The 23,580-nt window shown below is 38.7% G+C and overlaps 1 protein-coding gene across 1 annotated transcript in view; it reads right to left on the bottom strand.

The window, feature by feature from the left end:
* Nucleotides 1–5,274: 5,274 nt before the first annotated feature.
* LOC112137731 (GRAM domain-containing protein 2B) overlaps nt 5,275–23,580 on the bottom strand; it is a 21,820-nt gene continuing 3,514 nt past the window's right edge. Inside the window, exons 3-14 of the mRNA XM_024260192.2 lie at nt 21,512–21,599; nt 21,336–21,405; nt 21,032–21,135; nt 18,773–18,868; nt 18,623–18,694; nt 16,508–16,594; nt 14,923–15,016; nt 13,828–13,965; nt 11,160–11,235; nt 10,972–11,076; nt 10,786–10,870; nt 5,275–6,827 (exon numbers count right to left, since the gene is read on the bottom strand). Coding sequence (XP_024115960.1) covers nt 6,786–6,827; nt 10,786–10,870; nt 10,972–11,076; nt 11,160–11,235; nt 13,828–13,965; nt 14,923–15,016; nt 16,508–16,594; nt 18,623–18,694; nt 18,773–18,868; nt 21,032–21,135; nt 21,336–21,405; nt 21,512–21,599 — 1,057 coding nt within the window. The 3' untranslated portion in view covers nt 5,275–6,785. The remainder of the gene's footprint in view (nt 6,828–10,785; nt 10,871–10,971; nt 11,077–11,159; nt 11,236–13,827; nt 13,966–14,922; nt 15,017–16,507; nt 16,595–18,622; nt 18,695–18,772; nt 18,869–21,031; nt 21,136–21,335; nt 21,406–21,511; nt 21,600–23,580) is intronic.

Below are 23,580 nucleotides of genomic sequence, written 5' to 3'. Positions count from 1 at the left end.
GTTTTAAGTGGTTTCATTTAAACCTAGTTAATGTTTTTACTTCTGAGTTTTGTATTTTTTCCTGAGTTAAAATGACCCAGAAAAAAGTTAGTCCCCTTTTAACCCCAGAGTTGGGTTTAAAACAACCCAACTGAGATTATTTTTAACTATGGAGTTTAGCATGTGAGCACTCGAAGAGGGTGAACATAACTATGGGTCTATCTGGACTTTAGGCTAGGGGGGTGTACTGCAGCAGCCTGCAAGCACTCTAAAAAAAACCCCAAAATCTCCAGGATACGATTCTGCCACAATCCAAAATAACATGCAATGAGTGTTTACAGGGGTGTAACAATTCATTTTAACAACAATTCAATTTATATAATAATTTGTGGCTGCCAATATGATTTAGTCGATATTGATTCATTTTGAACAATCCGAATCACTGACCTAAAATAGATCCAGTACATCTTTATCCCAAACTTCAACCAGTGTGACTCAGATATAAATATCAAGTACTCAACAATTTTCAGATTGAACAGATTGAACTGGAATGATGGTTGATCAGTTTTTGCTGCATCACACGTGTATAGTCTGCTGTGATGCACTTGGTTGTTTTTTTATTGTATAGTAGAATAAATCTATCGTCTCTTAATCCAAGTCGTGTTTTCCAACGTCCACTATCAATGAATTCCATTTTGGAACTATTTCATAATGATGTAGCTCGATTCTATTAACAACCTGCCTCACAGAGATTGATTTGGTTGGATTGTACAAATAGAACTCCCTGAAGTTGATGAGCCGCTACACCCCTAGTGTTGACACAACCTTGGAAAACCTAAAATAACAGTGTGTTTCAAAGATCCAACAACATGAAAGTTCTTAGTTCTGAATACTTCCCAGAAACCTGAGGGAAACATCACGGTCAGATCCTATATTACACTGCTGTTTATAGCTTTTTTTTTCATGACAGCATCTCAGTTCTCTATAGGAAGTCTATCTATCTAAATCTATCGCGTCTTCTTGAGAAATGAGATTTCTGTTTGACCTGGAGACCAGGAGAAACTCAACTCCACCTGTGCCGGCAGGAGGTCAGTGTGTGATCTGCTCTAACACGGCTCATTGGCAGCGGGTGGCTGGGAAACATCGGAAAAGTGAGCTCGCCTTTCTGAGTCAGTATTGCTGGAGCAAAATGTGAGGACAAAATCACAGAGAACCCAAAAGCAGGACAATAAATTCACAGGAAGCTTCAATCCAAAAACACTATATTGTTATTAATGGCCCGATGTTATCTTTTGCTTATTTTTAACTTGTATAATTTTGACAAAATATATATTTTATGAAGAGTAAAGTATTGAAAGTTATTTAAGGTTTAAGTTGATTTATTCTGGAATAATATTCCTGCCTTTTTATTATTCATATTTATATTAAAAAGTTACAGTTTTAAAGTTTTAAAAATCAGCATTCTGCTAGCTTTTTGGACTATTTTGACATTTACTAAGATTTTTTAGGCTATTTTGGAGTTTAGCTAATGTTTAATATTTCAGCTATACGCTAGCTGTTTTGGAGTTAGGCCAAAATTTGCTCTGGTGATGAAGAAGATGAAGAAAGAGAGGGCGAAGGCAGAGAAAAGGATAAACTGGTGGAAGCTGAAAAAAGAAGATTGTTGCATGACTTTTAAGAAACAGTTGAAACAGGCTCTGGGTGGTCAGGAGGTACTCCCAGATGACTGGATAACTACAGCTAATGTGATCAGGGAGACAGGTAGGAGTGTACTTGGTGTGTCATCAGGAAAGAGAGTTGATAAGGAGACTTGGTGGTGGAATGAGGAGGTGCAGGAGTGTATACGGAGTAAGAGACTAGCTAAGAAGAAGTGGGACACTGAGAGGACTGAGGAGAGTAGACAGGAGTACAGGGAGATGCAGCGTAAGGTGAAAGTAGAGGTGTCAAAGGCCAAACAAAGAGCTTATGATGACTTGTACGCTAGGTTGGGTAGTAAGGAGGGAGAGACTGACCTGTACAGACTAGCAAGGCAGAGAGATCGAGATGGGAAGGACATGCAGCAGGTTAGGGTGATCAAGGATAGGAATGGTAATGTGGTGACAGGTGTCAGTGGTGTAATGGAAAGATGGAAAGAATACTTTGAAGAGTTGATGAATGAAGAGAATGAGAGAGAACAAAGAGTAGAAGAGGTGACGGTTGTGGAGCAGGAAGTAAGAAAGATTAGTAAAGGTGAAGTGAGAGGGGCTTTGAAGAGGATGAAGAGTGGAAAGGCTCTTGGTCCTGATGATATACCTGTGGAGGTATGGAAGTGTCTAGGAGAGATGGCAGTGGAGTTTTTGACCGGGTTGTTCAACAGGATCTTAGGTGGTGAGAAGATGCCTGAGGAATGGAGGAGAAGTGTGATGGTGCCCATTTTTAAGAATAAGGGAGATGTGCAGAGTTGTGGTAACTACAGAGGAATAAAGCTGATGAGCCATACAATGAAGGTGTGGGAAAGAGTAGTGGAAGCCAGACTAAGAGCAGAAGTGAACATTTGTGAGCAGCAGTATGGTTTCATGCCAAGAAAGAGCACTACAGATGCAACATTTGCTTTGAGGATGTTGATAGAGAAGTACAGAGAAGGTCAGAGAGAGCTCCACTGTGTCTTTGTAGATCTGGAGAAAGCTTATGACAGAGTGCCCAGAGAGGAACTATGGTATTGTATGAGGAAGTCTGGAGTGACAGAGAAGTATGTCCGAGCAGTGCAGGACATGTATGAGGGCTGTAAGACAGTGGTGAGGTGTGCTGTAGGGGTGACAGAGGAGTTCAAGGTGGAGGTGGGATTACATCAGGGATCAGCTCTGAGCCCCTTCCTGTTTGCAATGGTGATGGACAGACTGACGGATGAGGTTAGACAGGAATCACCATGGACTATGATGTTTGCAGATGATATTGTGATTTGTAGTGAGAGCAGGGAACAGGTGGAGGTGGAGTTAGAGAGGTGGAGGTTTGCCCTGGAAAGGAGAGGAATGAAGGTTAGCCGCAGTAAGACAGAGTACATGTGTGTGAATGAGAGGAACCAGAGTGGAAGAGTGAGGTTACAGGGAGAAGAGATAAAGAAGGTGGAGGAGTTTAAGTATTTAGGGTCAACAGTACAGAGTAATGGAGAGTGTGGAAAAGAAGTGAAGAGGAGAGTGCAAGCAGGTTGGAATGGGTGGAGAAAAGTGTCAGGTGTGATGTGTGACAGAAGAGTTTCAGCACAAATGAAAGGAAAGGTGTACAAGACTGTGGTGAGACCAGCCATGTTGTTTGGACTAGAAACAGTGGGACTGAAGAAAAGACAGGAAGCAGAGCTGGAGGTAGCAGAGATGAAGATGCTGAGGTTCTCTTTGGGAGTGACCAGGATGGATAGGATCAGGAATGAATACATCAGAGGGACAGCACATGTTAGAGGTTTTGGAGATAAAGTCAGAGAGGCCAGACTGAGATGGTTTGGACATGTTCAGAGGAGAGACAGTGAATATATTGGTAGAAGGATGCTGAGTCTAGAGCTGCCAGGAAAGAGGTCTAGAGGAAGACCAAAGAGGAGGTTTATGGATGCAGTGAATGAAGACATGAAGGTGGCTGGTGTTAGAGTGGAGGATGCTGAAGACAGGCTTAGATGGAGGAAACTGATTCGCTGTGGCGACCCCTGAAGGGAAAAGCCCAAAGGAAAAGAAGAAGAAGCTAATTTAGGCTTTTTTGAGTTTCTTAGGCTATTTTGAAGTTTAGTTATTTTTTCAGCTACATGCTAGCTGTTTTGGCTGACCTAAGTTTTTTTTAGGCTGTTTTGGTATTTAGCTATTATTTTAGCCAGCTATAATCTAAAGTGTTTTTAGCTGTCAGCACTAGCATCTTCAGTGGCCAAATCACAGTAGCATTATTACAGGAATGAATATACATCTAGTTCATAAATTTTAAAAAGTTACAGTTTTAAAAATGTATTTTTAGAGTGTTCAATAAATATTTATCCTGTTTGACCAGTGACCTAAGGTTTGTTTTGGATTTTGGCCCCTTGTGCGATTGAGTTTGACACTCCTGTTCTACAAAAAGGACAAATGGGCATAAAAGTGTAAAAAATTGTTTGGTTAAAAGCCACCACTTAAACCTGGATTTTTCTTGACACAGATAATCATGTGTAGGTCACGTAAGGATGCATTTTAATGAATAATTCACAGCATGATGGGTATCATTAAAACAAAGCAGTCATAGTTGGTTGAGTTGACCTGAAAAGTTTTTGGAGATGGTCACATGACCGCATTATGAAGCTGGAGAACACACTCATGGACCGTCACTGAACTAGCTCTGTCCTCACCATCCGCTCTAGTTCACCCCCTAATTTAAACCGAATGAATGTTTTTCAGTTTCTGATGGACCATCGTGCCACTGCAAATTTAAAAAAAGAAGAAAAATCTGATCCTAGAGGATCTTTATGAGCAAACTGACCCCTCCACGGTCATCCTGGGTTAAAGTTTCTCTAGTCATTAGGACAAACCGCTTCTCTCCCTACTGAGGCAAATCATCAGCCAGCCGAGACCAGCAAGGTCAGCAGGTTTCAGGACAGAGCCTGGAAAGCAGCACAACCGCGGTTTGGTGAATTTACTTTCTGAGGTCATTTGATTCCTCAGCTGCAGCGTCTTCCTGCTAAAGTGTGACGTTCACGCGGACAGAAATGCACCAGCACTGTCTAAAGTTCTCTGACTGCACGCCTGGCGTCGAGGCCGGCACTCTCTAGCAGCTCCGTCATTTTCAGGGTCTTTGGATGCTGAAATCCTCCTTGTTATCTTTCTACCCACAACCAACACTTTAAGATCTCTTTGTTAGAAAAGCAGACGTGCTTTGGCCCTAAAGTGACCATCAACAGGTTAGCTTTTCTTGAAGGTCAAGCAGATCGTGTCATTTCACTGAGAGCTTCTTCTCTTCAGACCAGCAATAACAACAGAGTTAACCTGATGTTTGCATTGGGCAGCCTCTGGCATGTGCTCAGCAATCATTGTAAAACATGCTGGTGGTGTTCAGCTGATCGGGAAACATGCATTTAATAAACTTCTCAGCTTATAAAGTTTGTGTGGGAAGATAAAGAAAATGTGTGCTTGGATGCAATTATCCACATTTTAAAAACAGTTTTCTTTAATTTGTTTCAAACCAGACTATAATGTCAAGTGACAACAGAGTCTTTTAAGGACTGTAACAAGTTTGTTATCTTAGGAACTTATAATATTAAAAAATAGTCTAATATTTATCTTTGTCAGAGAAGAAACAATAATTACACTCACATTACAGCAAAAATAAAACTTTATTTTTATGAGCTCATTTTACAAAGTAACATTACATTTCTCAATTCTTCAGTTTGAGTGTATTTATGGGTCATGTCACTGTAACACTCTGCCGAGTCAGATGGAAAGACACTAATCCAGAAATCAACATCACACCTTCTGCTGCACACTCCCATGAAAAGGAAGTTTTGGGTGTTTTTAACATCTTCTTTTAGCATTTTTCTGATGATGGAGGACACATGAGGAAAATTAGGCTCAAAAAGGCATTTCTTAGTATTTTTTTTACTCAAATCATTGCGAATAAGGAGCACACGAGAAAATGCTGTCAGAAAAAAAACGTTTTTGTTAAGTAGAAAATACGCGGGGCGGGCCACAAGCTTCACTCCATTCTGATGGAGACGACTGCATCCATGTACAGTTTTGTTTTCCTGGTATGGAATCTGGTTCAAAACTGTATGACGGGATATCTCCAATATTGATTCTTATTTGTTGCACTGTTAATGTTAGGGTGGGGTTGTGAGTAGCTGTAAGCTAGCGGTTTGGGTGACAGTGAGGTCAACAGTCAACAGTTCCGCTCACAATTCAGAGGTGAATTTCTAATGAACTCCTGCAGAAACTATGTCCTAGACAACTTCTTTTTTAAAATTTTGGCTAAAAACATCATAATCTTAATTAAAAGACCACTTTTACAAAAGATGATCGGAGCATAAGACAAATAAAAACACAGTTTTAATCAGATCATTTTTAAAGTCTCTGTTTTGAAGTGTTCCTATTCCTGTTGTCAGTATTTAGTGCGTGCTACATGAATACATAAAAAAACTTTCATAATTCAGTGAAGTTACTTCTTGTACCACACAGTAGAATTTCATTTTGAGAGAAACTCTAAGGATTCAACTTTAAAATGATCATCCAGCTATTGAATGATTCATTTCTTTCATTTCTTACTAACGTTTGTTTTCCACTTGGCTGGTTTCTCCCATACATTTGCTTTGTTCACATTCAGTCCTCTAATGAAGCCTCTTCTGTCTCGAGAACAGGAGACGTGGATTGGTCACTTAAAAATGAAAACTTCAACAAAAACAAAAACTTTAAGACAAAAAACAAGAAAATGATGAGACAGAGAACAACTGAACTCAGTGGATTTAAATACACGCAGGTTCAAATAACTGAAACAGATGAGAGATTAAACACAAAACCAGGTGTGCTGTGATGAAAACAGAACACAGATATAACTAAAGAAAAGACGACAAATATAACAACTGAAAACAACTCGATCCTCTCGAGTTCTGCTTCTTTATGAGCTGAAGAAATATTCCAGTAGAATTCTACAACTTAATGTGGGGAGGGCTTGATGGATAGATTTAAGCCTTGAGATGCTGCATTGGGACGCTGCACCACGGCGTTCCAGGCAGCCTTCTTTTCCTCTGTGCGCCAGAATCAGTCTGTAACAAACTAAACATGAATTGAATATTTACAGATCCTCATGGCTCAGTTTCTCTATGCACAGGAGCCTCAAGCAGCTTCTTCCAGCAGCCTCTGGAGGTTCTTCTGCACCTAAAGAGCCAAACAAACATTCCATCATTCAGATTGACACGCACAACTGGAGTCCACAACAAGTAACACAATAAATGTACATAGCCAGAGCACGTTTGACCTCAAAGTCTGGTTTAAAGTGAACACAAAACTGTAACAAAGTTAGTAAAAAAGTACAATCAGGAATTATAATAAAAATAATTCTAAACTAGAACAAAAGACTGTTGATAAACACATTTACTTGTCATAACTGAGTTAAAACAAACATTTTTATCCTAGAATTGAACACGCCCCTCTATGAGATTTCTTTTTTTTATTCTCCTACAACTGCTTCTGCGTAGGTAGAGAATAGATTGCACAGTGACACCTATTACATGAAGAAGTAAAACAATGACATTCATCCTCAGCCTGAACTGTTTGGGAAAATTTGGCAACCGAGGAGAACATCTCCTCCTGAGGGCAGGAACTCAGTCACATTCAAATGTGAGGATGGAAGAGAAACTCGCAGCTGGAGGAAATTTCAAGAGACTAATGGGATTTATGGAAGTGTGGCTGCAGAGTTAGATAGTCCAGTCCACCGGGGTTAATTGCACTGGAAAAAAGTGGATTTGTGACGTTCTGCTGCATGTTGACTCGACCACGGATCATTCAGGAGAGGAAGATGGTGGGTCTAGATCAGAGGTCCCCAAACTACGGATCTGGCCCTCCTCCACGTTTGGCCCGGCCCCACAGACACTATCAGAGAAGCATCATTTTTTTTTCTCAATCTGGCCGATCAAGACCCACATAAAACGTGACTTTTATTCCACCCTTCTGCAGTCTGAACCACGATGAGAGAATAGACTATTTATTGGTGGTTCACTTTTTCTGTATTTCTTCATGTATATTTTTTTTCTGTATGTTCTTTGGAAGTCCAGAACTCTTCGGCTCTTTCAGCTCTTTAGCTCATTCAGCTATCAAAATATTTCGCTTTTTATGCTAGCTTTTTCAGCTGTTATGGAAGTTATTAAGGATTTCTAGGCTATTTTGGAGTTTAGCTAATGTTTTAGCCTTAAAATGGCACTAGCTGTTACCTCCTTCCTCCAGCAGGAGTTGTGTTCTGTTCCACCTCATTCCCGTGGAGAGGTAAAGGCTCAACCTCCAAAATGTTTGTTTTTATGTTTGTTTCTTTTTCAGATATTTTTTTTCCAAGTTTATGTTTAAGTTTAGTTTAAGTCTTGTTTATTTTTAGCCAAGCTGTTTTGGCTAATTTAGGCTTTTTTTTTTTAGTTATTTAGGCTAATTTGGAGTTTAGCTAATACTTTAGCCTTATGCTAGCTGTTTTGGCTAAAATAGACATTGGAACAGTTTTTTAGGCTAATTTTGGACTTAGTTTACATTTCAGCTACATGCTAGCTGTTTTGGCTAGTTTCGATTTTTTTTTCAGTTTTTTAGGTTAATTTAGAACCTCGCTGATATTTTAGCAAGCCAGTTTCAGTGTTTTCAGCTATCAATTTCAGCATCTTCAACTATCAACATTAGCATCTTCAGTGGCCAAATGTAGCTTTCAGCATTCGCACTAGCATTATCACAGATAATGCTATATATCTATTTAAAAAAAAAATAGTTTGTTTCTATGAAGACTACAGAAATAAATTATTTAAAATTTTGCTATGTGTGTCTTTCACAAGATATGCATGTTTATGTTTAGGCTGTGATTGTTACACTTTTCTGTTAGCCTACAAACCAACCACATCAGAGAAGAAGACAGTTATGTGGCGCTCCGAAGAAAAAGTTTGGGGACCTGGTCTAGATAAGGGAGTTCAGTTTGGAGGTGCTATAAAGTCTGCCTTAGTCACAACTGCCCTTATGGGCTGTCAGCTGGTGAAAAATGGGCTGCAGAAATACTGAGGTTGTAGACTGCTGTGGTGAGTTCATAGAGCAAAAATTTCCATGCACATTTTTCTCTATGGGCATGCTGTGAGTGACAGGTTGTAGTAAACACTTATGCTACACTTAAGGTAAACAATCTAGGTGAGATGCAGGCACGTCGTACAGATATCACCATCAAAAAAGAAAACAAAAAAAACAGAAGTCATCAAAGTCTAAGGGGATAAATACAAAAAGAGACCATAACAATTAAATGGACACAAAGGGTAAAAGTAGCACAGTTTTTCAAATCATCCCTATTAAATAAACGGAACTCTGTGTCTTGAAAAAAAGAACAAAATGAAATAATTAGTGTTCTGGTTCAAACAAAAAGACAAACCTAAAGGATTGGAACCTTGGCCAAACATAAAACAAGTGAGGGAGACTGCTGACCCAGCCATGCCTACCCAAAATCTAACTCTTCAAAAAAAATAAATAAACAAAGCCCTCAAATCAAGACTACCCAGGTCCAACCCTAAACTAAAATAACAAAACAGTGTAAGACTGCTGAGGACAAAGAGGAGAAAAATAATTAAAACAAACCAGCACAACAAAACCTCGACCCAGCTGCCTCCTACTCTGCTCCCCGCCTGCCTTGGTGAGGCCTCCTCTGACTTAAGAGTCCAGCAGGCGCCAATTAAGGAGCATCGAGAGTTTGACATCTGTAGGGCTTTGATCCTAACTGTAGTGTGACATGTTCATTTTGGCTGATAAAATGTACAATGTGCAGCAGTGGATGCAGTTTATGATGGTGAAGCTGTGGCCTGGTCGGAAAGATGAAACTGAGAGACTGAGCTGAAGACGCTTTTCTTTCATCCAAAAACAAATCTAGCTTCTGCTGTTAGCAGGACCTGTCTAAAACACTACTACTGAATGATGCAGAAGCTCACAGATGACACCTCCACTGATCAGATCACCAACCATAAATGTTTCATTAATCCCAGCAAAGCTCCAGTTACCCTCTGCTCTCCGTGAAGCCTCCCTCTGTACTCTTTCAGAAAAAAGCAAATAGTTTAACATTTGAAAAATTGCTGCATCTGAAAATATATCAAAATATTTTTGAGAAAAGTTAAAGATTTAAAGCTCCAGTAATTTCTTAAGTGCTTCTCTTAAAAAGTTGAAGTAAATCTGAAGTGGTTTTAAATGTCTTGACATATGTAAAGTCTATACTTAGCCTGTGAAAGTTAATCAAAAAGAATTAACGCATTAATATATATTGATAATCACACCTCACTGAGCAGCAGTCCTTTGCTTTACCGCGGCAATTCAGGCTTCCATGGCGTGCGGTAAAACAATTTACTTGTCGTATTATCGTACTTATATCACGGTCATTTAGGAAATAAGTAAATATTTAATAGGTTTTTAGAACTTTAATCTTGTTATTTTTTTGGTTTAGATTGCGTTTTTACAAAAAGCGGACCATTTGATCTGTGGTCCGGCGCGTTGTCACGGTAACATGACAACACATCGCTGAGCCTCGACTTTCCTAGAGTAATAATGCAGACATAAAAGTCTAAAGAGTTTTGCTTATCTTACTGATGATGTGTTTTGAATACAAGTAACATTTCTGAGTTAACACTTGATCAATTTAAAAATGTCAGACAATTAAAATAAAAGAAACATTTTCTCTCTGGTCTAGGTTTGGTCAAAAGCCGCATGTTGTCATATAAGATGTACCCAGGAAAACATTGTGATTAATCGTGATTAATCACAACACAAAGGTTTGATTTGTCTGAATTTTTTTTTAATCGACTGACAGCTGTAATTAATAAATGTTCTGAATGTGTTTTGAGTGATTTTATTTTGTGATTATTTGCACATAAGTGGTTGCCAAATAATGTAACAAAAAAATTTGCGATTAATCGCGATGAATTTTCCCCCTGTATGCGATTAATTAGTTAAATGTTTTTAATCGATTCCCATGCCTAGTTTATACTTAAAATACTAAGTTTGTTTTTAAAACGTATGAATCAGCAAAAACTCCTCATGTTGACAGGCATTAATGGGGAGGGCGACTCTGGAGGTTTTGTCTGTTATGTTTAACACGAGGCAGACGGCTGCAGGAACTCACCTTCTCCAGCTTCAGCAGGTTGACGGTCAGAAGTTCAGAGAAGAGCTCTGCGTTTACGTCAGCACTCCTCGACAGAATGCTGTTTCTGAGAAACAGACAGATGTAAGTTTACCCAGAAAAACACAAGATGCTTCAGAGAACTTTACAAATGGGACACAAATAACAGCAACATCAACAAATACTGACTCGTGAAGCCTGAAGTCGGCCACTGAGCCGAGCGATGTCAGCCTTTGCTCCAACGACACGATTCTGAACGTCAGGTAACAGGAGGAAAGGACCAGGACGCAGACTCTGATGAAGAACACGGAAGTCAGATCCATGAGGCTAATCATTCATCCATAACATGAACCCAGGCAGGACTGAAAAAGCCTTACAGAAAAATGTAGATAATCAGCAGATTGTTGAGAGAAACTGGTTTCAGGAGCCTGCTGTCAATGATCACATCTGAGCCTGAAAGGAAACACGGAAATGTCTCATTTTTCCTGTTTCACTCAAACACAGATAACAAATGTAACAGCACAGGTACTGAGGAGGTGCTGGTCTTCAAACCCTGGAGTCTGAGGTTTAAGCGGAACCTGGACGAAACTTGAATATTGAATACAGAAATTAGAATATTATGGAAAAGTAGGTTTATTTCCATAATTACATAAAAAAAGCTTTCATAGAATATAGATTCAGAGCCCACTGTTTAGTTCATGTCAAGGATCAATTGGTTTATTTTTACACACATTTAGGTTTGAGCTCATGAAACCCCCCAAAACAAGTTTTTAGAAAATAACACTCTTGAGAAATGTGCCCAAATGTAGCAGATCATAAATGTTTTGGGGTGTATTCTGATTGAAAAAGCCCACAGGTCTGGACCAAGTCGCTTAATTTGAGACAGATCGAGTTCTGAACCTTGTGCTTGGTCAGTATCCAGACCACTTTTCAACCAGACCTCTATCTTTCAAACCAAAGCCTGTAAACAAAACCACGTGATCTGTAGATCTCCTCAGTCATTGGTCAGGAATTATGAGGGCGGGGCAAAGCAACGAGAGACCAAATAATGAAAGTCCTCCCCTTTACTTTCCTTATCAGGATAGTTCACAGACATGAAATCCTGTCCACCTTCATCCACATTTGTCAGCAACACTGAACTAAACCATGAACTAAAAAACATATTTGCAGCCATTTTTGGGGGCTGCCCTGTGGCGCTGTGGTTAGTACTCTTCCCTCACAGCAAGAAGGCCCCCTGGTTCAAGTCCTGGCTGTGGGACCTGAAACAGAACAGAGGACCTTTCTGTGTGGAGTTTGCATGTTCCCTCTGTGCATGCGAGTTTTCTCCAGGTCTCCGGCTTCCTCCCACCGTCTAAATTCATGCTTCATAGGCTAATTAGTGACTCTAAATTGTCCCAGAGAGTGTATGTGTGTGTGATTGTGGCTCTGCGACAGACTGGCAAGGATACGTCCACGAGTGACCGGGTTAGGCTCGGGCCGCCCCGTGACCCAGAAAGGGACAAAACAGGTTTAGAAAATGGATGGATGGGTTTGAAAATGTGTCTGTCTGATGTGGACTTTCAGACTATTGAACCCAACTGAACTGACTTAATGAGATCAGGGGAACCTGTGCAGGTGCTTTGAGTTTAGTGGATGATTAGTTAGTGTAACTTTGTTTAAAGGTATAACTTGTGCTGTCTTGTGGGATCCAGATGACCCCACTCCTAACGTCAGCATACCTAAAATAGCACAAGGGTCACCAAAAACACAACTTGGGATGTATTCAGACTGGACACATTTGGTTCACTTTTAGTGATCCAGAATAAAACCTTCCATATGAATACACCCAGCAGACTTCGGTCTAAGACCAGGAGCCGCTCTCTGACCTGTCTTTTAAGGTGGTTTCAGTTTGTTTCCAATCAGACAGAAGTTCTGGTTCGCTGAGCTTCATCAGTCTGAATACACTCCATGATCAAAGTGGAAAGAACTCCCAAACCTTCTAGTAAGAGAGTTTTCCTCTCTACTGTTGCCCTTTGCTTTATCAAGATGGGAATTACCCAAAACTCTTCAGATCATCCACTGAACAAACGTATTTTACTATAATCTGTCTCTGTCAAAATGGTCTCGACTGATTGAATTAGAATAGGGGTGTCAAACTCAATCGCACAAGGAGCCAAAATCCAAAACACACCTTTGATCACGGGCCGAAACATAAACATTTATTGAAAATTCTAAAGCTAAACTTTTAAAACTTAAAAACTTTTTATCATAATTATGAACTAAATATATAGCATTACCTGTGATAATGGTAGTGTGAATGCTGTAACCGGAATTTGACCGCTGAAGATTCTAGTGCTGAAATTGATAGCTAAAGACGCTGAAGCTGATAGCTAGCTAAAATATTAGCTAAATGCCACATTAGCCAAACAAACAAAAAAAAAACTTGGGTTAGCCAAAACAGCTAGCATGTAGCTGAAATATTAACTAAACTCCAAAATAACCTACAAAATCCTAGTAAATGCCAAAATAGTCCACAGAGCTGCAGAATGCCAATTTTTCAACTTTAAAACCATAACTTGTAACATAATTATGAATAATAAAAAGGTAGGAATATTATTCCAGAATAAATCAACTTAAACCTTAAATAACTTTTAATATTTTACTCTCCATAAGTGAAAGATAACATCGGGCCGTTAATAACAATAAAATAAAATGATCTGGAGGGACGGATAGAATTATGCGGAGGGCCGGATCCGGCCCCCGGGCCTTGACTTTGACATGTGGATTAGAACAATCATAATTTAAGAAGCTCTGTCTGATGCTGTTTCTATTTTATGTGGAGCATTTTGAGACGAGCACACTATAAATAAACTGAATTACTGATTTCAGTGAGCAACACATTAGGAAAGATACGGGAAATGGCGTTAGAGTTCAGGACTGACAAACCCAAAACTGATGGGTTTACACTCCTGGATAGGATGAAAGGATCCAATCTTTTCAAGGCAAGTCATGAAAATAAATAAATAAATAAACATCAGCTGATTGTAATTTGAATGAGTCTCTGACCGGCGCCCTTGAGGCTGTGCTGCTTGACGTCGGGGCTCTGCTGGTTCAGATGCTGCTTCTTGGCTTTGTGCTGCTGCTCTGGAGGGGATGTGTTTTCAGTGTGGCTCAGAACATCCAGAAACGGAGGAACAGGGAACTCTGGAGGAAAGACGAGATGAAGATTTACTCAAAACACAATCTAACTTCGCTGTTATCCTGTAAACTCCTTTGTGGCTGCAGCAATCTACTTATTATATAAAATACTGATGAGATCTGAGAGACGATTAGAATGTACATATCATTTTATAGTTTTCATGTGGAAAAAAGAGAAATATGTTTTGATGTGTATCAAGAAGAGTTTGTGTAAAGTTGTGGATTTCAGTTACTGCATTGAATAAACCAAAATTATACACATTAGGCACATCCTGTGGAAATTAATCATGAATATTTGATAAGTAATCTGACTGAAAACAACAATGTGGCTGAGAAGAGCAACAATTTTGGCTATGTTTTCCAGGCATTTTGTTGGATTTTTTTAATTTCCAAATTAGTAAAAAGGCATGTTTTAGAGCAGTTGTCTATAATTCCTAATCCCTAAAATATTGAACATAGGATTCTCTGGTCCAAACTTCAACTTGACAAAGAAAAGCAATCTACACTTTGTCAACAACATAAGCAAATAAAGACAGGACAGATCCTCTCTGACATCTTTAATCTCAAAAATGAAGTCTGAAGACGGAAAGACGTTGAGTTAAGTTTACTCTACCAAAACTGGTTGGAAAAACTACAGAAAATTCTTCTCTTTTCAACCTATATCCACTTGTCATGCTGCAACAGAAACATACATTTTCATTCAATTGTCACCGAGTGAAAACAGGATCACAACCAGGTCTGACTTCCTCTGATTCTCATGAACTTTGCAACTTTACTCTGTTGATAACCTCAAATGAAGTCAAAGTTTTCCAGCTAGTCAAGGTATGTTACTACCATGCAACAGCAAATGACATGTCAGCCATCATCTATCCGTATGCACAGCAGAAGCCCACTCATCTATGATTATCACTGCAGCTGGAAGTCTTCTGTTGTTCGATCTATGTGTTGGTTTTCTATGGTTACCTGCCATCTTGTCGTATTCTAGATTCTGGGAGTCAGAACTGCTGCTCTCCTCGGACTCCGGCCTCCTCTGCCTCCTTCCTCCAACTCGATCACTCTGCAAGAAGTCAATTATTTTTAATGTACTTTGTTCTCTGATCAGCTTTTAGTTTGACAGAAACTCTGAAAACATGTCAACAAAGCTAAAAGCTGGACTAAAGGAAACATCTAGATCAGGGGTGTCAAACTCAATCACACAAGGGGCCAAAATCCAAAACACACCTTAGGTGAGATAGAACACTCTAAAACTAAACTTTGGAAACTTTAAATCTTTACATTTTTAACATAATTATGAATTAGATTTATAGCATTACCTGTGATAATGCTAGTGTGAATACTGTAAGCTGAATTTAACCACTGAAGATGCTAGTGCTGATAGCTGAAAACACTGAAGCTGATAGCTGAAATATTAGCTAAATGCCAAAGTAGCCTAAAAAACTAAAAAATAACCTAGGTTAGCCAAAAAAGTAGCATGTAGCTGAAAAAAATAGCTGAACTTCAAAATACCCTAATATCAAAATTACCTAAAAAACGGAGAAAAGCCAAAATTAACCAAAACAGCCTAACTCCAAAACAGCCTAAAAAACTTTAAAAAAAAGCCTAAATCAGCCAAAAAAAGCAAGTGTGTAGCTGAAATATTAGCTTAACTCCAAAATAACCTAAAAAAATCTTAGTAAATGCCAAAATAGTCCAAAAAGCTAGCAGAATTACAATTTCAAAAACTTTAAAACAGTAACTTTTTAACTTATTTATGAATAATAAAAAGGCAGGAATATTATTCTAGAGTAAATTAACTTAAACCTTAAATAACTTTCAATGTATAAAAATGTTTTTGTAAAAATTATACAATTTCAAATTAAGCGCAAGATAACATCGGGCCAGTAATAACAATAAAATAGAATTATCCAGAGGGCCGGATCCGGCCCCCGGGCCTTGAGTTTGACACATGTGATCTAGTCTGAGTATCTACTAGATAAATTCAAGAGTTTGACCATATAATATGTAAAGTTACATTTCCAAACATGATCCAAAACAGAATATATCTTAGATACCTTAGAAGTAGTTTTTTGAATGGCATGTTTTAGTTTTTTTCCTTTTTTTCTGTTTCTGTTATTCTTAACCTTTGGTTTGACCTCAGTTTGACCTCCAGAAGAATCAACAAGAATCCAGTGAGTTGGACCTGAACAAAATCTCTTTGTTCTTCCTCAGAAACGCATTTCTGCTTGTCTGGTAACGGATGCAGACCCGTGTCGGGATGCAGCAGCGCTCACGAACAGCTGTAGGTCATCAGCGTACATGCTGCATTTAGGTAGAATCATTGGGTCTGCAGGTGTCAGAGAGGAGTTAACCTTTCAGATCACTACAAACTTTCCATGGACAACTGAGGACGACAATGAGGTCATCTCAGTTATCCATCAAACTGCTGCAAATCCTCCTTCATGGGGGAGGAAGTGTATTAACAGAAAATGAGACTCATGGATCCATGTTGACCCGTCACGGATTTGACCCCCCACCCCACTGGTGTTTTGTTTTTCATGCTTGGACCCACCAGAGGAAAACGAGGTGACAGCGGCGACCTCTGGCTTGTGAAGCTGTGATCTACTGAGGATGGGATGGGGCTGCTGCAGGGACTCTTCTGAGTACGTTCACAAAAACAAGGATTTCAGGGATGAGTCTCAAAAGGTCTGAAGACAAACATTAAATACATTCTCAACCCTTGAAATACCCAACAAACAAACATAAAAAATCAGCAAAATAAGTTGGGTTTTTTCTTTTTTCTGCCGCTTATTGGCTTGGTATGGAGCCCCTAATGAGACATTGAATCTAAAAAAAAAAATTAAATAAATAAATAAAATAAAATTTGCCTCTAAATACATAGACAGTTATCCAGTTTTTTTTTTATTTTTTACTACAATTTTCAGTTTAAATAAATTCTGCTTAGTAACTGGTGCGGACCTGATAGTAACTGAAAAAAAATTTTTTTTCAAAAAATTTAAGTTAAAAAAAATACTTACTGGTGCGCATCAGTCAGTAACTAGATTTGTTTTTTTAAATTTTGATTCAATTTTTAGTCAATTTTTTCACTTCAAGTATTTTTTCTTTTATGTCCCTTTAGGGGCTCCGTACCTTGGAGACTAATGCACACAATCAATATTTTTAAATGTTTCCCACCATTTGGTTGAGTGGCCATTTAAAGGGTTAACACAGAAACAATGTTTCTAGAAGTTACAAAGAATCATGATAAACACACTTTAAATGTTTTTTTACTAATTCTTTGTCACAGCAGGAGGTTAGATGCTGTCAGGATTCACCATCATTTCTGGCAAAAGTTCATTGTAAAACTATTAGATTACTAAGAAATATTCCCACTGGAGTCCTTATAGTTTGTCTGCACATTTAAATCTATCACACGTTCACCCATTCTGGTATCATAACATTCAAGATATGATGGACGATATCATAAACTCAGCACAAACTCTGCATGAAAGATTATCAGAGTTTTACCCTTCTTTATATTACAGCCTCCATCACTTCACTCGGCAGTTTTTGGTCATTTGGGCGGGAATGACATTTTCCCATTTGGATGCTAACATGAAAACATGATTTTTTAAAAACTTGTTTACGTAAGTTAACTTTATCATCTTCAGTGATGAGCTAAGTGTTTTGGTGTCCATTTTTTAGAGAGAATGGAGACATGTAGAGTTCAAAATAAAATGAGCAGAAAGAACTTGAAAGTTTCTACTCCTGCATTAGTTCTATAACTTTAATATCTAAATTTTAACTTTGACTCCAGCCTTTAAAACATGTATTTCATGCATATTAAATGAAATTGTTGAACATCTCTTCTCTAGAAACCTCAGTAATTGTTCGTCAGATAGAAGTTTTGAGTCCAAATGTAAGGACATCAACCTGAAGCGGATGCTAAGAAAGATCATTCCAACATTTCCTCTGTACCTACAGGAAATACAATTGATTAACTATACAGTATTTTCTCCTTAAGCTCCAGCTTATTGATATCTGTTTCCTAGCTTGTTGTCATCAGTGTCTTTGCATAGAGGAGTATCATTATTCATTATTAATAATGTAACTTACTATTACTAAGCAAATTTGGTATTTCAAAATGGTAATCCTTCATTTGACTCATGAAGTAGCTCTCAGTTTCAATAAGGTCGGTGACCCCTGGTTTAATGAATGAGAGAGAACTGAACAACATTCTTTGAGATTTGACTCTATAAAACTTTGAGTTATTTTGCACTTTGATCCTTTAATTCAGGTAATGTTGCTACTATTGAGGTGAATAGTATTTCAGAACTGTTCCAAACAACATATTTTTAACCTTTTACTTTATTTTATTTAAAAAAATGTTATATTATTAGTTAAATAAGAATTTTACTTAAATAAATTGTTTTATGATTTTTAATCCCTTACAACAGTTTAACCTCCACACATTAGTGACAGTAACGACTTTTAGTTTTGTTGTCTTGATTCCATGAGTTTCATTTCACCGGATTTCTACATTTGGGTAAAAAAAATCTAGTTAAAAACAGCCATTAAACAAGTGAAAACTTTCATTCTTCAAAAGATCCACTGGAATTAAAGCTGATTTTAGCAATAAAAAATATATATATATTTATATATATTTTTTGTGGGAAGACTTTCTGACCTCCAGGTGAAGACAGGCGGCTATCAGAAACTTGTAGGTGTTGTCTCTCGACAGGAAGGACACAAAGACGTACTGTAGAAGAACCAATTAAAAACCAGTCAGCAAAAACAGCCAGCGACTTTTTATGATTCAAACCTTCTTGTCTCTCACCCTGTCGTGTGCGGTAGCAACCACCAAAGCGTTTGGCAGAAGGATGGCCGTTTTGGTCTTCTTGATGTGTGTGATGGAAGTCACTGGAATGGCGATCTGTGGTAGAAAAACAGAGAAGAATCCGGAGTTTTGCCCAGCATTCAGATGTTTTCTGTCCTCCTGTGACGCTGGTGTCAGAAGTGGACTGCTGTAAAGTGGACTGGCTCAACAAACAAGAACAACACTTTGGAGTAGAGCTGCCATGATTAGTCGACTAATTGACAACTATTAAAATAGTCGATGACTAATTTAATAGTCGATTAGTCGTTACTTTATACTATATGGAGTCAGAGTGTAGTAAAGTTGAAATTTATAATAGAATTATGCCACATTTGTTTTGACTATTTTGGTATTTATTAAGGTTTTTTAGGTTATTTTGGAGTTTAGCTAATAATTCAGCTACATGCTAGCTGTTTTGGCTAATTTAGGCTTTTTTGTTTTTTTAGGTTATTCTGGAGTTTAGCTAATTTTTCAGCTACATGCTAGCGATTTTAGCTAATTTAGGTATTTTCATTTTTTTAGGCTAATTTGGTGTTTAGCTAGTATTTCAGCTGCATTCTAGCTATTTTTTTGGTAATCTAAGCTTTTTTTTTGTTTTTCAGGCTATTTTAGAGTATAGCTAATATCTCAGCTGCATGTTAGCTGTTTTTGCTACCTTTAGCTTTTTCCGTTTTTTAGACTAATTTGGCATTTAACTAATATATTAGCTGGCTATCAGCTTCAGCGTTTTTAGCTATCAATTTCAGCATATTCAGCTATCACTAGCATCTTCAGCAGCCAAATTCAGCTTACAGCATTCAAACTAGCATTATTGCAGCTAATGCTATATATGTAGTTTTTAGTTAGTTTAAAGGTAAAGATGGTTACGATGTGTGCTTTAGATCGACTTTGCCTATGACCCGAATTCTCGACCAATCTGAAAAATGAATTGGTGATTAGTGATTATTAAAATAATCGTTTGTGGCAGCACTACTTTGGAGTGGTGACAAACACTTTTTAATGCCTCTGAACAGACACACTGTGAACTGCAGGATTTTTTCTGAGGAATGGCTTTGTAGACCAGGATGAGACACTGAGTTTTGGTGCTCCCGGATGACGAGGAATATTTGGTAAAAATGTGAAAGACGCATCTTGAGTATTACAAGCCAGTTTTAGTATTCGGTGAAGATAATCTCGTAGTCATAGAAGGCTCAGAACTTGGTGTGGAAACTTGTCGTTGGGCCAGACAATTGTCCGAAATCTGACATGGTTGTTCTGTTGAAGGACATGTTTGCAAGAAGCCACTAATGAGCAAAACTAAACTGCACCTGGAGAGCAGCTGAATCCTGAAACAGTCTGCAGAGCTTCTCTTCTTTTTGCTGTCTGTCTCAAACTCCAAATGATTCGGAGCTGACAGAGTTTCATCATCTTATTGACAGCATTCTCTTGACTTTTGTTCAGGTGCTGTTTGTTTACAACTGAAGAACTCTTAAGAAATACAGTTACGTTAGTTAAAAAGGTTTTTTCTAAAAATTCAAACCCAAAGTTGTGCAGAAATGTGCACATATTAAAACGTGAACCTTTACAGAATGCCCTGGAGCAATATTGAGTTTGTATTCATGCAGAATTTCTCCAGATCTACCTCACTCCAAGACAAGCTGGATTATTTCGTCACTCACTCCACACGCCATTCATCACAGCTCTAAACCAGGGGGTGTGTCCAGTGTCCTTCTTGTTTTCTAACCATCCTGCTATTGAAGCTCCTTATTCATTAAACACACCTGATCCAGAGTTTCTGGAAAACCAGCAGGAGGCCGGCCCTCGAGGCCAGGATTAGGACTCCCCAGATCCAATTTCTCTCTGCTTTTTCTTTGTAGCCAATCACAATCATATTTTTTTCTTTTCAATTAATGGGCGTTTCTCTCTGCATTCTACACAGTTCTACCAAAGGCATTGGAGGGGGGGGTGGGGGGTCACTAATTTATAGCTGATCCCAGCTCGATGCAGGACCTCATCGGCCCAGATCCTTAAAGACTACGAGCTTATTTTTATGCTCATCTTTTGTGTCACAAATAAATCTTTCTTTATTTTCATTCCTAAGATCTCCCTTTATTAAATGATCATCTCTAGATCTTAAACGAGGTCAGAGGTCATTAGAAGAGGCTCATGACATCACAGCTTCATTACCGGTCAAAGACACACAGCAGCAGAGTGTGAGGAAGATAAAAACATGTCTCCTACCTTTGTGTCTTTTCCGAAAACTTTGGAGTGAAAGCAAATCCAGTTGTCGGAGACAAACATTCGCCCCTGATAGAGGATGTCCTTCTGCAGGGCGCAGGTGTAACCTAACAAACAGGTAAGTTACGTCACGGTAACACAACCAAGACTTTTATTTTTAAAGGATGTAAAACAATTCAGAAGAAAACATGTTTTGGTGATGAAGCTCAGCATTCGTTGTTAAATTAAACATCTCAGTGGTATCAGACTGTGACGCTTCATTCAATATTTAAGGTGGAATTGTTTGTTTGGATCATTAGAGACTCACTCTGTCTGAGCTGCTCATCTTTGCTGATCTCCTTAAATATTTTATGGTAATGGCCGTTCCCCTTTGAAAGCTGAACCAGAGAAAGAGAGTGAAGCACAATGAAAGAACAACTTTAGAACTGCGTCAAACGGAGTCCTGGTGGTCAAACTGTGCAGCGGTTGAACGGGACTCCTCACCTGGCTGTACTGAGACTTCTTCCTGTCCAACTTGGAGTCTGCGTCTGTTTGGACTGATGTCAGCAGCGAGTTATCCAACGTTTTTGACCTGAGGACAGAAAGTCGACAAACTTCACATTAAAACTTTTAGACATTAAAAATGAGCAGAAAAGTTTTTCCAGCAGAAGATCAGTGACGTTTCCAGCAGAAGAGAAGTGGTGAAGTGATGATTTCAGGAGACAACTAAAGACTGAAGTGGATGAAATATCCCACAGTTCCAAAAACTGCTCATTTGGTGGCAGTATTGGATCAAACGAGCTCTGAGTGAAAAAAGTTTAAAGTAGAAAACCAGCTGACTCTTTGGGTACCGTATTCCTCCTCAAGCACTCCATCCTTTACTTTTTACTCAAAATTATAGCTCTTTTTTCACACTGAGAGGAATTGCACCAGAGTTTGTTTACAAGTAAACAAGACGTTTTGATAAGAATGACGGTCCCGTGGTTTAGCCACAGTGAGCTGTTTTTTGGAAAAGTTCAGCTACTCCAACTGTCTCCACCAATCATTCTTGGAGGTTTAATCAAGTCATCAGTCTGACCAATCAAAACTTGTTAACATCCTCACTTTTCTGTTCTCATAAAGTCTCACAGTTCATGCAAGAATAAAAGCTAAAGTTTGTGTTTTTCCTGCAGGATCTGGTGTCAGACGGTGGAAAAAGTGAACGAAATAATGAAGCTCAGAGACTTGAGTTTGATCAGCATCAGTGTCAGTTATTGCACTGCATCTCCCATAATGCATTGGGTTAAAGTGACAGCACTTCTGCACTATGCTAATAAAATAAAACGATTTACTCACCTCAAAATAAATACATTTTTTGTTAGATTTTCTTTTGACATTAAGACAAATATAAAATGATAAAATTTCAAAATTTTCACTTTTTGTGTTGTTACAATTGAACATAAACATAAATTTAATGGGGGGGGGGTGTGTAAAAAACAAGCATGTTGTGATCATATATTTGCTCATAAATTACAATTGCTCTGGCTCAAACATTTAAGAAAGTTTTTTAAAAATCACTCTTTGTAAAGAATATACTATTGTTTTTTTTGTGAGGCAACATAAAATTGCATATTAATAAGGTTATTAATACATTGATTAAGGGAAAAACAATTACTTGAGCAAAATTTCAACTAATTTAGTTGAAAATTATTATTGAAAATGATCACAACAGCCGCAACTTCCAGCTTTTCTACCTAAAATATTCCAAAAAATTGTCGTGAGATTGTGGAGGGACTGTACCTCAAAGACTACAGTATGTCTACCTTTCTCCTCTGCATCATATCCACTAACTCTCTACCCTTTCCTGTCATAGTTCCAACATTCAAAGTCCCAACTCTCAGTCCAACACTAGTGACTTTCCTCTTCTCTCTCTCCCTACGAACCCGCCTTCCTCCTCTCCTTCTTCCACCAACAGTAGTCCAATTTCCACCGGCACCCTGTCGGTGAACAGCACCGATGGCGGTCGTTGTTAACCCGGGCCTCGACCGATCCGGTATGGATTTCGTAGGTCTGATTCGCATATTTGATCTGGCAAGATTTGACGTCGGATGCCCTTCCTGACACAACCCTCTGTATTTATCCGGGCTTGGGACCGGCACAATGGGCCCCCTCGTGGCTACATTTGGCTCGTGGCTGTCACTAAAGAAAGAATATATCTGGGTTGTCTTAAGGCAGGAGAGGGCCTCGAGGGCTGGCTCCTGCTGGTTTTCCAGAAACTCTGCCTTATCTGCTGCTGATTACCTGGATCAGGTGTGTTTAGCCAATAAAGAGCTTCAATGGCAGGTTGGTTAGAAAACAAGTAGGACACCGGCCCTCGAGGACCGACCCCCTGTCTTAAGGTCATTCACATGATTTTACAGAGCCCCAAGAAAGAAGAAATGTAGTAAAAGATAATACTAGTTTCTGGTGTTCAGCAGTTAGTTTCAGGTTTTCTCTAACGTTCGTTGTTGCCAGAAGCACTATAACAATGGCATCTAGTTGCTTTCTTGAATGTCGGGACAGTCAGCGCTGAGGGGGTATCACTGTGCCACTTT

This window comes from Oryzias melastigma, linkage group LG9 (assembly GCF_002922805.2).
Source record: "Oryzias melastigma strain HK-1 linkage group LG9, ASM292280v2, whole genome shotgun sequence".
NCBI classification, from domain to species: Eukaryota; Metazoa; Chordata; class Actinopteri; order Beloniformes; family Adrianichthyidae; genus Oryzias; species Oryzias melastigma.
Note: the sequence above shows the minus strand (reverse complement) of the source record. Positions and strands in the feature narration are given on the sequence as shown.